This window comes from Nematolebias whitei, chromosome 20 (assembly GCF_014905685.2).
Source record: "Nematolebias whitei isolate Nwh7 chromosome 20, NemWhi1, whole genome shotgun sequence".
In the NCBI taxonomy this organism is placed as follows: Eukaryota; Metazoa; Chordata; class Actinopteri; order Cyprinodontiformes; family Rivulidae; genus Nematolebias; species Nematolebias whitei.
Window position 1 is genome coordinate 26,293,736 of NC_056517.1, and position 16,291 is coordinate 26,310,026.

At 36.8% G+C, this 16,291-nt stretch overlaps 1 protein-coding gene across 1 annotated transcript in view; it reads right to left on the bottom strand.

Annotated features, from left to right (window-relative positions):
* plxdc2b (plexin domain containing 2b) overlaps nt 1–16,291 on the bottom strand; it is a 109,339-nt gene that overhangs the window by 30,498 nt on the left and 62,550 nt on the right. The window contains exons 4-6 of the mRNA XM_037693940.1: nt 11,764–11,899; nt 4,436–4,554; nt 1,652–1,751 (exon numbers count right to left, since the gene is read on the bottom strand). Coding sequence (XP_037549868.1) covers nt 1,652–1,751; nt 4,436–4,554; nt 11,764–11,899 — 355 coding nt within the window. The remainder of the gene's footprint in view (nt 1–1,651; nt 1,752–4,435; nt 4,555–11,763; nt 11,900–16,291) is intronic.

Below are 16,291 nucleotides of genomic sequence, written 5' to 3' on the forward strand. Positions count from 1 at the left end.
CAACAACAAAAATATCATAGTACAAACAAACAACCGAAAAAATATAGCACATTTCAAATATTCTTTGCAAGTATTACAATTTTTGTTTTGCAAATGCAAGTTTGATAAGTGGACAGGTTTTGAGTTTAAGTAAATATTCCTTTTCATGAAGGTACGACCCGATAACCATGTTTCTACTTAAAACAATCACAACTGCATCTCGTTCATGAACTGGTACAACGGTTTGTTGATAATATGGAGCTTGTAGTAATATAAAAATCTTGGTGTTTGCCGGTTTCTGTTTTTCAACCAACTTATTCAGCATGCTTTTGTCTTGAGAGACAGAATCAAACCAACAGTTTGGATTTCATCCAGAGTGCAACACCTTCGTCTCAGTTTGTCTCTATTCACAATTTCATCACTCTGCAGCCGAGCAGCCGCACTGGTTTTATCACGTTGTATCAGAGGCATCAAAGCCAGCTGGCTTTATTAAGAACAAGAGGCTAACATATTTTATATTCACTTCTATATGCAGCTATGAGAATTTGTTGGACATTAAAACAATTATAATTATGTCAAAAACAAACCAGAATCTTCCACCTCTACAGACTTTTTGAGATTTGTTTCACCTTTAACAAAATACAAAATCAGAACATAAATGCTTATTCTTTCCTGATTTCTTACATGCAAAAAATAAATTAAATAAAATGCATAATAAACTCACAGCTTATTATTACATCACACAGAGCCAGAGAACAAGTCTGATCAGATGACAAAGACTGCATCTGGCCATTTTCTGCAAAAACCTAAAAGCTAAAGAAGTACCGTATTTTCTGGCATATAAGTCGCAGTTTTTTGATTTGTCAGTCCTGAGACTTATACGCCGAAGCGACTTATATGTTTTTTTTTTCCATATTCATAATGCAATTTTTAACTGACGCTTAAAATTTCTAATAACTGCAACAGCGAGTACTCCAGTGTGCACTCGCTTCACTCAGCTGGTGCAGGAGGAGGAACGCTGGAGAGCTCACAGCTCTGGCCATGATGGATGGATGGATGGAAGGCTGGATGGATGGATGGTGCTGTGCCACCCAGGCGAAATGAAGCTGTTTTGACCATTAAAGTGCATTTATTAAGGAAAAGTTAAACTGAGACAAACCTTTGCTATAATGTTAAGCAAACAAATAATCGTTTTTAAGTGTTAATCTTGTTAAATTTTGAGCTGCAACAGCGAGTCCTCCCGTGTGCGCTCGCTTCACTCAGCTGGCGCAGGTGGAGGAACGCTGGAGAGCTTGCAGCTCCGGCTGCGATGGATGGATGGACGGTGCCGCCCAGGCAAAACAAAGCAGTTTTGACCATTACATAAACGCATAATAAACGCGACGGGTCAGTGGTGACACATAATAAATGCAACTTATACGCCTAAGCAACTTATATATGTTTTTTTTCCCTCTTCGTGATGCTTTTTTTTTTTGACCGATGCGACTTATACTCTGGAGCGACTTACTGTATATGCTGGAAAATACGGTATTCCTAATTCCTGAGTGAGGTACATGAGGAGGAGGTGATCTTGGGTTTAAAACAACAAAGAATAAACTCTTAAGCACAGTTCAAGGGTAAACACTGATTTGTAAACCTGGAAAGGTCATTTGCACATAGATCTGAGACTCACTGGGTATTTGCTGGATCTTGTGGACCACCACAAAAGCGTCAGAGAGGCCCACCTTCACCGGGTGGTTGATCGAACTGATTTGTGATATTCCAGTGGGGATCTGAAACAGAACAAGGAATATCAACCACCAGCACTACGGTCATCTGGTTGCTAAATACTGACGGGTCACAGTCAAACAGTCTTTCAGTGTTTGCACCACAGTAAACAAGTGAATCTTTATGAAGCTAATAATAAAACCTTTAATAGAAATGCAGAGTTAAACTCTATCAGATCTGGTGTTTAGAATTCTCATGATAACATTAGATGAAGAAACATGTGCCATCAGGTGGAAAAACATGCAGTTATTTGGAATAAGATGTAGAATAAGCAGGTTTACATAAAACATTTTGTCTAACAGGTTTGTTGCCCATTTTGGACCAACGATGTAATGAATCAAGACAATCTTTCAAATCAGCTACGGTTACATTCAGTTCAATTAAATTCAGTTTATTTATATAGTGCCAAGTCAAAAGTCTGGGTTTGGGAGGAACAGGAAGGAGGAACAGAAACACAATGGCAGGTCGTGAATCACATGTTAAGATAGAAATAACGTCAAATGAAAACTATTAAATTTTACCAATTCATTTAAGGAAATGAGGTCAATTTGTCCTCCAGTAGTCTAAGCCTATAGCAGCATAACAAGTCACCCCTAACTATAGGATTTATCATAAAGGAAAGTCTTAAAACTGGACAGAGTGTCAGCCTTATGGACAAAAACTGGAAGTTGGTTCCACAAGAGAGGAGCCTCATAACTGAAAGATCTTCCTCCCATTCTGGTTTCGGAAACTCTAGGAACCGCGAGTAAGCCTGCAGTCTGAGAGCGAAGTGCTCTGGTAGGAAAATATGGAATAATAAGATCTCTAATATAAGATGGAGCTAGGTTGTTGAGGGCTTTGTAGGTTAGAAGTAAGATTTTGAATTCAGTTCTGGATTTGACAGGGAGCCAATGGAGAGAATCTAAAAATAAAACTGTTACAGGAAAAAATAAACTTTAAAAAGTGTGTCTCAGCGACCTGTTGGTAAAACTGCTGCACTCATCATGGCTCATGGCTTTATGGTCCATGGCCCATTATGAACTATACTTCAAATACGAAAAATTATGGACAGTTCCCAAAAACAATTCTAAAGATACTGACACCCGATGAGTATCTTGTCAAATTACCACTAAATTAATAGTTTATTTACTTAAAGCTGTGTAAAGAACCCTTTTTTTCCCTTCTGGTAGTGTAATATCTATATTTCAGGCAAGTGGAACTTTTTTTATGAAGTAAAAAGGAAGTGATATCAAAGAGTGAACAAGAAAGACATTTCTTAAAGCTTTAAGTTTTAGAAGAAGCAAACTGTGAGAGCTGTGTGAGATGGGAAAAGTGTGAAGTGAGTCACAGTTTCTTTTGTACCATACGTGCGGTGAAAATTAAAGTCTGTCACTCTGGCTTCTTAAAATACCGAAGTTAATTTGTTGTATTTGTTAAGATTTCTACAAGATCATATTTCTTCTACCACTGAACAATAAAGACAACTTAAAAGTTGCTAAAATGCCGAGATGGTGTAGAGGCAGGGCAGCCGGCTCAGGACCCAAAAGTCCCAGGTTCGATCCCCGATCACTTCATACCTCATGGTGTCTCTGCGCAGCACACCTTATCCCCCAAAATGCCCCCTGGGTGCTTTCAATAGCTGCCCACTGCACCACCTGGTGGTGGATGGGTTAAATGCAGAGACAAATTTTGCCATTGTATGGAAACACACAGTGCTGACATTATTATTTAAGTATTATTTAAGATATTTACAGGTCAAAATATTACATTGAATACATAAAATCTACCCTGAGATATCCCCATTTGTAAGAAATGCTCTCTAGTTGACGAAACCTTAAGCCACAGTTTTAATTTTTTTACCAAGCTCCAAAAATATTGGACCAATATCTCTGACTTAATGTCTCCAATTCTCCATGTACAGTTGACTCCTGAACCCGTAACAATCATTCTTGGTTCTTGTGATAATGTTGTGGGGTTGATTAATGGAAAGCGATGTTTCATGTCTTATTGTATTGTTATTGCAAAGAAGCTTCTTCTTACTAGTTGGAACAAAAGAGTTGCTTCTTCTCTAAAGTTCTGGCTAAATAACCTTGTAAATACTCTACATTTAGAAAAGATATTGTGTACTCTTTCAGGCAGACTCTCCTCCTTTAATAAAACTCGGGCACCTCTCTCCTGATTTTTACTGTCATAACTAATAACTATGGTTCTCACCTCCTAATTACGGTAAATAATACTTGGGTGGCTGGGACCTGTGTTGTGTGGGTGGGAGGGTATTTTATTGTACTATGCTGTGTGGTGTGGTATTTTATGTTGTTTCTTGTGTAATGTATAAAAATATTTTAAATCTCACCATGATATATTTATATGAATTGCTCAATAAAAATCAATTCAACTGAAGCGAGCCATTAATAACTAGAGCAAGCTATTAATAATTAGTGCATAAACTAAAAAAAAGCCACCATGCTATGTCTAGTCTAGTTTAAAAGCAACAGAAGTGAGCGGAGGCTACTTTGAGACATGCGGTGAATAAAAATGGACTTCAGCTTCTCACTGTTTAGTCTGGAAACGATGAGCTAAAACATTTAGGAGTTTTTAAGCCAACAGCATGACTTGTGACAGTGTTGGAATAAACACTGGCAGGGTGGGAAAAGGACACAGACAAGGCGAGGAATAAAAGATCGGACAGGAGAAGAAAGGACAAAATAACCTCTTTGTATGCGAAGACGATCCTGCCTGTGTTGTGCAGCGTGGCCTGGAAGGTGAAGCTTCCCAAGTTGTAGTTGTCCTGCAGGTGGACGTGATCCCACTGAACCACCAGAGCTGTACCTGAGGAGGGAAAATACATTCATCCATACATGCTGAATTAGGCAGAATAACTCAGATTAACTAGTAAAGTTTGCCATGTTTGCTGTGGAATTAAACCATGACAAAATAAAAGAAAAGGATGATTGTTTTAAGATTTCCTTCTTGGTAGAACTCAATCTTTCTGATATCAGCACTGATAAATAAACACTCAACCAGAGGGGGAAAAACCCACAATAAAACCTGGACTGTTCACAGAGTGGCCATGGTAAAGATGGATTTTATAGATTGGGTGGTTTTAAACACTGTGAGAGTTTTTCACGCTGTGCAAGAATGTATTAAAGGGACTGGTTAGACTGAGTGAGAGCTGTCATGAACTAAACAACAAAACACAAAAAATATATTACATCCAAAATGCTCTTCTTTTACAAGATAATCTAGATCTGTCCACCTGAACAGCTTAGCTGCCAGGAATGCACACCAGTAAATAAATAAGTAGATAAATAAATAAGTAGAGAGATAAATAAGTAAATAAATAAGTAGGTAGATGAATAAGTAAATAAATAAGTAGATCGATAAATAAGTAAATAAAAAAGCAAATAAATAAGTAGATAGATAAATAAGTAAATAAATAAGTAGATAGATAAATAAGTAAATTAATAAGTAAACAATTAAGTAGATAGATAAATAAGTAAATTAATAAGTAAATACATAAATAGATTTATAAATAAGTAAATAAAGAAGTAGCTAGTTAAATAACTCAATAAATCCATCCATTATCTTTTACCCGCATCTTCCATTTTGGGTCATGGGGATCGCCGGTGCCCATGTCCAGCAATCACTGTGCGAGGGGCAGGGTACACCCAGGACAGGTCTCCAGTCCATCACAGGGCCACATAGAGACAAACAACCATTCACTCTCTCACTCACACCTAGGAACAATTTAGAGCCACCAATCAGCCTAACATGCATGTTTTTGGTCTATGGGAGGAAAACCGGAGTACCCGGAGAAAACCCACGCATACACGGAGAGAACATGCAAACTCCACCAGAAAGGCCCCCAGACCGGGATTTGAACCAAGGACCCGTTCGCTAGGAGGCAGCAGCTCTACCAGTTGCGTCACCTTGCTGTCCAAGTAAATAAACAAGTAAATAAATAAGTAGATAAATAAGTAATTAAATAAGTAGCTAGATAAATAAATAAATAAATAAGTAGCTAGATAAATATGTAAATAAATAAGTAGCTAGATAAATAAGTACATAAATAAATAGATAGATAGACGAATAAGTAAATTAACAAGTAAATAGATAAATAAGTAAATAAGTAGATCAATAAAAAAAGTCAATAGATAGGTAAGTAGGTAGGTGGAAAGGCAGGTAAGTAAAACTCATCCTGAGCACAAATCAAATAATTTGCATTTGATTTGTGATTATGCTTTGTCTAAAAACAAATCAGTGATGGATTCTATTGTATCCAGAGCTAAATATTACTTATCACTTAATCACATGAAAAATTAGTTATTAAAAAATAATAAAAATTACAATAAGTTAATGCATCTCTCATTTTGGAAGCAGCAACACTTGCAATTTCATTTCAAGCTACTATATTTTGAGAACTTGCTGCTATATTTTTAATGAACCCCTATTGTGAGGAGTGATAGGGCAATCTGCATATGTATCTAGCTTAGCTCAGCTTTATAACTCAAACCCCACTCTCTCTGTTCTTTGAATTGAGAAAGCTCCTCGGATGAGAAGCGCAACGTCGTCTGTTACAAATAAAGTCCAGTTGGTTTTGTCTTGAACTTTTTTGAATTTACCATGTCCTGGATGACTGAGAATCTTCACCAGCGTATATATTTTATGACAAAGATTAGATCAAATATTCAAAATAGTCTTTGGTTGTCCAACGTGTTTAACAAGTATAATAAATCTCTGTAAGCTGACTTAATGCAAGGTATATAAATCAATAAATTAACCCTCCTGTTGCCCTTGAGTTATTTTGACCAATGAGCAGCAGGAGGGTAAAGGAATCATTTCAGAACATAGCCTTCATCGCGGTCCACCAGAAAACAACACATTTTTGATTTACTGTGGACTTTGGTGAACCTGTTGATGTGAAAGCTATTTGGTCTGTTGCCAGGCCAATAAAGGTTTGTTTACACAGCCGATCAATTTTTCTCCCGTCACACAGCCAGAGCACTTCCATCCAAAGTAAAGAGCTTTTCTTTGGCCGCTTGGAGTTCAAGGGTGACTCGTCGAACAGAAACTTCTGTAATAAATTACACGATGTATATGGAGGGCTGTTAGTCAGGGAAAAAAATGTAATGTGTGAAAGAGCCGAACTGATTTACAACTTAATGACTCCAGTGTTTCAGTCTGAAATGTAATACGCAGGAAAAAGAGAAATAAATGTAAAAACAGTGACTGTCAGTGGGTCCTAACTCATGTTACAGCCGGTCCTCTCAGTCAGCACAAAGTTCAGCTTGACCCAATAAACCCCGTTTGCTTGAAATGCACTGAGTTCAGGAGGGAAGGCTGCCATGAGATCTGGGGCGTCCTGGCTAAAAATACAAACTGGATGAGCAGGAGAATCAACACTGACCTCGTTTCTATTCCAACTTATACACTTTTACATCAAACACCCCCACCAAAAGATCAAATAAACACAAACAACAGGCAAGGAGTTTCCGTATGCATGTTTTGTTGTCTGGAGTCTAATTAGCAATATAATGAAGCTACTTTTCATAAGCTCATGTTGGGCACATATTACAGCCTTTTTATCAATTTTTCATTGCTTCAATGAAGTTTTCATTCATCAAAAAAAAAAAAAAAAGCGTTTTTTTTCCCAGTAAGAGCAAAATAAGTAGGTCCATCTTCCCAGTGCTTAGTGACATATGAACAACATCCCCTCTACATGTCAGAAAACGTTCAGCCCACTACCACCTGATATAAATAAAGGTTTTTTGTTTCTAATTTAATGCCACACAACACAGATTATCTCTAAAATTTATCTTTTTACACATTCAAGCGTAAACCAGAAAAAAGTGAGGCGCATTTTATTAATCTACCAGAGATTAGTGGGTTTCAAATGATCATAAATTGACCTGAAGGACTTGAATAGCTACGACAGAGCTTTAGGGCCACGCTAAGAAAACCAATAAAAATTTACATTGCCACGTTAAGGAAAATTTTTTTTTAAAGCCATAAAAGTACGAGAATAAAGTCCTAGTATTATGAGAATTGCTGTTTTTACAACTCTCGTTTATTTAGTTTTATTTTTTCCACAAGTCGGATCCACGACGCAACCTGTCAATCAATCCAGTAGGCGTGTCAGTAAATGAGCAATCCGAAGCTAAATGCTCCTTACCTGCAGAGCTGCGCTGCAGCCCATCAGAACGTATCACCTTACTGTAAGCAGATTCAAAGTCCTGATACTGATAATAATCTGATGCTGATGTGCTAACAGATAACAAGATGCTCAGCATTCTTCATTTCACCACAGTTAAAATGCGATGAACTCTGCTTTATGTGTCGGAGTTCGGATAATATTACGACTCATTTAGCTTCGGATTGGTCATTTGCTGACACGCCTACTGGATTGATTGACAGGTTGCGTCGTGGATCCGACTCATGGAAAAAATAAACAAATGAGAGCTGCAAAAAGACTCGTACGACTTTATTCTTGTAATTTTATGGCTTTTCCTTTCTTTTTTCTTAGCGTGGCCCTAAAGCTCCGTCATACATAGATGTTTTTTTTGTGACATTTTCTTTTAAAGCCATTTTATTTGCACTTGTTATTCTCAATTTGTATGCATCCTGTCTATTGTTGTGTTTGTTGCCCACTGTTGTCATCATTCTTTGTTAAAATCAGGTCTCTCTTGTAAATGAGTCCCCGAGGCTCAATGGGATTAACCTGTATAAATAAAGGTTGAATGAATACAATACTCATGTACTGTGTCAAGGTAAATGTGTATTCTTTGCACTCATCATGCTCGATGACTCTCCTGCTGATGTGAATGACATTAACTGTCCCATGTAATCACTCACTGTGACCAGTCAGTGAGGAACAGAAAGAGTCCTTGACTCAGATCCACTCCTTCCTATCTGCAGCGGACCTTTGGATGACGGCTCGGACATGGAGGGGAGGAGCTGAGGGCTGGGCTGGACTAACTTGTCCGGTTCAGGAAGTTAGAGCAGGTCAGCATTTCAGATGGATGAGAGCACTGATAGTGTGATCTTGTAAGTGCATTTAATGTTCTGTGAATGCCGGACTGCTCTCCAAAGCTTTGTAAATAAATCTGATGAACCACACCTTGGTCTGTTTGGAAATCTCTTTTTTCTACAACAACTGTATGTCAAAATGAGGCTTTATGCTGAATGGAAAAGGACATAATTTGTGTATCTTACAGAATTATGGAGCAAACTACATACTGTATGTAGCAGGAGTGATTGAGGAGAATAAGGTTGATGATTTTCTTCACTTTACTACACTTTTATTATTCGCACTCGTTAAAATTGGGACAAGTTAACACACTTTATGGATATTCAACCACTAAATTCACACTTGAATGATCAGACTCAACAGCTGAAGCTGAATTCATAGTTATAGAAAATTATTATCATAATATTACACTGAATGAGGAGGAAACTGAATTTGCCTTTACAGTAGTTCCTCGTATATTGCGGGGGATCCGTACCTTGAAGACCCGCGATAAGTGAAAAACCGTGAAGTAGGAATAGTAGTACATTAGTAAGTAGTAGTTTATTTTAGTATTTATATATAGATATATTAAGGCATTGTAAACCCTTCCCACATTCTTGCAATATTCTAAACAATGTTTCTAAACACTAAAACTCTAAAAGAGCACAGAATGTCTTGGCCACGCCCACTTCTCAGCTCTGCACGGAGAACAGCTGATCAGCTGCAGCAGGAAGTTGATCCTGCAGTAAGGGCTGCACAAAGGTGCTAAATATTTTAAAATAATTTATTTTAAATAAAAATTCCATGCCGATCGTGCGGCTCATCCATCAGTCAGCAAATTGTGTGTCATGTCCAATGTTATTTTTGAAAAACCGCGATAGAGCGAATCCGCGATAAACGAACCACAAAGTAGCGAGGGACTACTGTTTCATGCATCGACTATTTCCCACTGTAAAAAATGGAAGTTTTAGTCAAACATTATGGATATATTTACACTTTTTAAAAATTCTAGCCAGAAATCCATGTTTTTTATTTGTTTATTTGAACAAAGCAAGATTCTGCTGGAGGCATAAATGTTCATTTGTGCAAACCGATAGATGTCTGATCCACCAAGGATGGAAATGATTGTGACTGGGCCGTGACAAGCTTTATTCTGGGAACACAAATCCAAAGATGTTACAAGGAGGTTTACCTTAGAACTGATTTCTACATTTATCATATTGGAATATTTGACTATAAAAACACATTTTAACCAGTGTTAGACTGTAATACATTATGCTTACAACATTTTAACCAATGAGGGATTATGGCTGATGTATTAAAAAATAATTTGAAATCATAAAATTTGTATGCCACTGTTGGTGACAGTTAAATCTCTGCGGTTAGGTCAAATATCCATGAAGTGACACATTATTGACAGGGAAAAATCTATTGTACGGTCTTACTGCAGAGCAGGAGGAAGTCTTCACTCGTTTCATTTCTTCTATTTTTAGAGATGAACAAAAACATGTGACACGACGAAGCATCAGCAAGACGTCACACTGTGCAAAGTTTCACACAAACCCTCAGCCCTGTGAACAAACACCGCATCTCCGCTGAGAACGCTTCATCAAACGTGTTTTCATTTTTAACGAAGGCTCCTCCACACCACAGCAGACTGTACAAATCCTGTGTGGGATTATCGGCAGCACGCTGACTGACGGACAGTGAAATGAGGAGCAGACGGCCTCAGGATCGATTCGCTGCCTGTTTAGTTAAAGTCTGATGAACTTCTCTGCAGAAGTTCACACACTTTGTCACTCGGCTGGTGGGATTAGAAGATAGACAAGAAGTATGGAGACTTCGTCTTAATTTGTCTTGGATAAGCAGATATTTACGGTGGCCCTGAGGTGTAAATGACCCACATTTGAAAATACGGAATTACATTAAGCCAAAGCGGATGTGGTGTTTTTTTTTTTTTTTTGTCTGTGTATGTTTTACTTTATTAATAACTTAAACAGAACAACAGAACAATGTACAGTAGGGCCATTCCTACTATTCAGTGACTTTTGAGTCCTCTTGCCATAATGTGACATATTTTATATAAAGGTGGGCTAATATTTATTTTATTAATCTCATCTTATATGTTTGACTCCCCTCCACCATTAAACACAACCATATGTGCACAAGATTAATTTATTTTAAATAATTACCAGTATATCTAATTTTAAATGCAACTTAGGTTTACTGCCATGCCTCCTTTTATACTTCCTGAAATTAAGTTACAATTATAAGTAATAAAAATTAAAAAAATAATAATTCTTTAATAGCACTATTTATAATAGTTCTCATTCAATGAGTTTTTATATCAAAATATTTTATGCTTAAATTATTAAAAATAAATTGAGTCCCTGAGTCAACTGTCCCCCCTGTTACTCTAAAAAACCTGTCACCCCCAGTTTGGCTTAATGTAATTCCATTTTTTTCAAATGTAATTCCGTTTTTTTCACTATTTCCGCTTTGGCCCCTTCCGCTTTGGCTTAATGTACTTCTGTTGTTTCAAATGTTATTGTGTTTTTGTTGTGGTTTTCAAATATAATTTTGTTTTTTAAAATGTAATTCCGTTTATTTTATTTTTTTTCTAATGTAATTCCGTTTTTCACCACTTCCACTTTGGCCACTTCTGCTATGGTTTAATGCAATTCTGTCTTTTCAAATGTTGTTGCGTTTTTTTTTTTGTTTGTTTTTAAATATAATTTCGTTTTTTGAAATGTAATTCCGTTTTTTTCAAATGTTGTTCATTTACATCTCAGGTCCACCATTTATTAGCTAGATTATATTTATTCATACTACTTATCTAATAAAGAAACATGAAAATAACCCTGAATGCTTATATTTTTGTAATACCTGTTTTTTGTACATCTAGATGTGCAGCACAGTTCTTGATTCCCAGCTCACATAATCTCTACAGCCGTACATCACGCCATTGTTCCATCTGTACCCTCTGAATAGTGCAAAACAGCAGCTCTGACTGAAAGATGCAGGATCCTTACCGTTGTCGAAATAAATGACGGTGGAGTTTCTGGAGACACTGGGGTCAAAGTTAGCCATCAGAGGAGCGATGTACTGTGTAGCTGTGAGCAGCCGGTGAGCGACATCACCAGTGTAGATGAAACCTGAGGGAGCAAGCACAGAAGAAAGAAATAAATGTCACTTTTTGCAGGACTGTGTGGCTTTTATGTTAAACAATCAGTTCATCCCACTTCTGCTTGTCTATTTATTGTGTGAATGTTTATGAAGCAGTCACACTATTGTGGTCCATTTTTCTTCCTTATATTTTTTTGGCACAACGCTCGTCCTGCAGTTTTCAAGCTATTTCAACAAATCATATATTAAAACATTCAGCTCATTCAGGAGAAGGATGCTATAACTTTTGGTATTGGTAGAACTTTAGCTTTTTGAAATATTTAGCATTTTCTGCCATTTTTTTCCTCATAGAAAATGAATTAAGCTCATTTTACATCCTTCAAATCTTTAGATCTGTGTACAACCTTTTACTGCTCCTTTCACATTTTGTTCGGGTTCAGCTTCTTTCAGCTTCCATGTGCAACTTAATTTTTTTTCAGCTACTTTCAGCTAATTTCGGCTGTTTTGTGCTCCTTTCAGATTCTTTCCGCTAACTACAACATGTTTGTGCTTCTTCTAACTTATTTCTGCTCATTTCAACATGTTATGCTCCTTTCAGCTTATTTCTGCAAGTTTCAGCTTTTTCTGCTAATTCAGCTACTATTTAGCTGCTTTTATGCCAATTTTAGCCTTTTCAGCTAATTCCACTTTTGTTGCACTTATTTCAACTTTTTATCAGCCAAATTCAGCAAAAATGTGCTCTCTCCACTTCCTTCGGGGAATTTAAGCGTCTTTTGGCCTTTTTAGCAATTATTTTAGCTGGTTTTATACTAATTTCAGCTGTTTCAGGTAATTTCCACTTTTTGTGCTAATTTCTGCATCTTACAACATGTTTTTTCTGCTTTCTGTTGACATTTTAAGCTTGTTCTACCTTTTCAGCCAGATTTTTTAGCATAATTTAGCTAATTTCAGCTGTTTTCAGCTAATTTCAAGTATTTCATGGTAATTTCTGCTACTTTCTTTCAGCTTATTTCTGCTAGTTTCATTTATTTCAGCTATTACAGTATTTAGCTGTTTTATGCTAATATTAGCTTTTTAAGCTAATTCCACATTTTTTGCACTCATTTCAACTTGTGTGTTATTTCTGCTTTCTCCTACTGATTTATACTTGTCTTACATTTTCAGCTACATTTCCGCATGCATTTTTTTATTGCCAATTTCAGCTTTTTTTCAGCAAGTTCTTCTGCATTAAGCATTCACACTGCATTTTCACAGGAAACACAATTTCTCTTACAGTATATTTCAGTAACATATCTGCTCTCCAAATTTAAATTAACCAGAAATTGTCCCTTCTGATGCGCCCCTGAAGCAGGAAGCAGCTTCACTAAGCAAGAGCATTTCATTACTATGATTTTTTATTAAAAAGGGAGAAGCAAATTAGAGGCTTAAAGGAATCTGCTTAAATGCTGAATGAGCAGTAAACGTGTTACCTAACACGAATCCTCTACTTTATGTTAATGAAGATACCACAACACCAAAAAGGAGCTTTGTAACTTTTCCCAATAATCAGACAAGCAAAATCAAACTGCATCATTTAGCAAGTCTGCAAACATGCTTAATAATTGACCTTATAAAATAAATCAAAACATCTAATTCATCACCGGGGGGAAACTCCTATATGTCTTAATTTCCCCGGCTGATTACAAAATAGAGCAGTCATCGGCTTCTACAAAACATATTTAAGGCCGATGCTTTTGGTTTGAGTCTGACTGGATGCATGCAGTGCTAAAATGATTTATCTGGATCTTATATGCAAGGTGCAGTCAGAAGGAATTCACCTGGATAACAGTTTGAAAAATGAAAAACACATTTGCAATGGCAGCATCTTTAATATATATTTTTTTCAGAATGATTCATGCCAGAAACAAGAAAGAAATAGCTTCTTTAAAAATGATAGCAAATCTTTCCCACTGGGAGGCTAAAAAACTGCTGAGTTTCTTTTTTTATTTCTACTTCAGACAGTGACTGAGGGAGGGAAACAGCTATAAATTCTCATAATTAGGTGCCGCAGCAAATTTGAGCTCATTTTCTGTAAAATTGACAAAGTTTCAACCATTTTTGTGTTGGTTAAAGTCAGTATGGCTATGGCTGTCATCTTAAATGTGGTTGATTCTATAGATGAATCAGTTATAGATGAACATCAAATACTTAGTTTCTGAAAGTTTCATTAAAACCCATAAAGTGGTTCATGGGATATTTTAACAGACAGGTGAAAAACAATTTAACCTTCCTTTTGTTTTTCTGTGATTGGAAACAAACTAATTTAAAACTTTACTACAGATAATTGGAGGACAAGCTTTACGCAATATTGTTGACTATTTTAACAAGTATATGACCTTTTGTTTTAATTTCTCTTATTTTTTAAGAAACTCATTGAACTCATCTGGTGCAGACCGGCTCTGATTGGACAGAAATATTATAGAGCGAATGCACGACACTTGGGATTATTTCTTACCCTTTATCACAATCCAAACATTTTGTTGTAATGTTAATATCGTGCACGTTTATGTCATTATATACTTAAAACAGAAAGTGAAGAAGCAAGGATGCTTTTAGGAAGTTTAAACAAGTTTCTGTAATCCTAATTAAAAATAAGCTAAAGCAAAAAAACAAACATTTTTTATTTCATGGTATAATATTTTTACAGTTAAGATTTCTTAAAACATGAAACTATGCTTTGAAATCATGACTGAACTTGAGGAAAAAACTGTTTTCAATTATCAAATGTGATTTTATTTTATTTTTTTAAGGAATCAGAAATCATTTTTATTTACAGACAGGAAAATCTCTAGTGGAGTGTTGAATAAAAACTGGGATTTCTGTGAGAAATTGAAGAGCAGGCCTATAAACCCTCATTTCATGCGGTCGTATGTCTCTTCATACGGTGGGTGGGCTTTAAAAAAACATGTCTCGTTCTGGAAACATGCCGAGCATTCTGCGAGGGGGGGGGGGGCACTTTTCCCACAAACCTCCCTGCTTCGAATTACCTCTGTGCACGGCGCTGTCAGGACTCAGATCAGGAGAGAAATATAAAATCCGACTTGATGTAGCATGAGAAGGCCACCTGAAGAGGAGTTAGTGAGGAAAAATATGGAGCCCGACAGGGTTTAAAGGAAGTTGCCATGGTTACGTGTAGTTTTATCCTTGATGAAAATGTGCATGTGTTCAGGAAAATGCATTTTATTATATACACATACAAATTAATGAATCAATTTTCTTTCAAATGCAAGGAATTTTATTTTATTTTTTACGTGATTTGAGCAACTTTTGTATTTAATGCTACAACTTATGATCCATAAAAAGCAAACAACATTATTTCAATTGGCTGCAAACAAGGTTTGTTGCTTCAGGTGAAAAAACATTGACTTGTGTGCGTGTGCACAAACTCCATGAAGCCTTAGATTTTTGTTGTTGTTGGATCTGTGAAATGCCCTCTGTGATGAGGGCCCTTTAACCAGTGAGACATAAAACAGAGAATCAGAACGTGAACAAAAGCAGCCATTGTTTATTTTTGTCCGCTGCCGATACAAGGACAGGTCATCAACAGGTCGGTCATTTGCATTAATCCTTTGTGCTTTTTCCCCGACAAACAAATACCAGTAGGTAGTAGTAAAAAAATGGACGTTCTTGCAGCATTCGTGTGAATTTTACAAGAATCCAACTTCTCTGCATAAGAACATGTACAGCAGTCCCTCGCTACTTTTTGGTTTGACTTTTGCAGACCCACTCTTTCGCGGTTTTTCAAAGTCAGATTGTACACGACAGAAAAAAAGATTGTACACGACACACGATTGTCAACTTTAATATTACTCACGTGATATTGACAGTACGAGATATAGTGACAAGTTAACAAAAAAATACTTCAGACAGGTGCCACCATTTTGTAGTTTTCGCTCAATAAGCCTACACTGTATCGCCCATCAAAAGGACTACATTACCCAGAAGACAACAGTGCTTCTGACCATTGCTTTCTGATGAAATGGAGGGAAACTTTTGATCCGATCCAAAAAAGTTTGGCTTTATTCATATTGACTTTGGTGCTCAGTTGATAGCCGTACGGAACTGACCGGGAATTGGATCAGAACCAGAATTCCATCCTCATCGGTCAATCTGAAAGTTGTTTGCCAGCCAAGGGAGCTTCTCTGGCAGAGAGGTGTTGTTTGGTGGTCCGGTGTTTTCTCCAGGCATCACCGGTACTTTTTTCATCTGGATCTGGACTCGATAGGGACCATTGTGTGGTTTTGTTTGCAGTACATATACTGTGCAGTACAGTTGTCTCGTTTATCACGGGGGATCCGTACCCTGAAGCCCCTCAATGAGTGAAAAACCACAAAGGATAGAAGTACAAGTGGTAACTAGTTGTTTAATTTAGTATATATATATATATACATATAT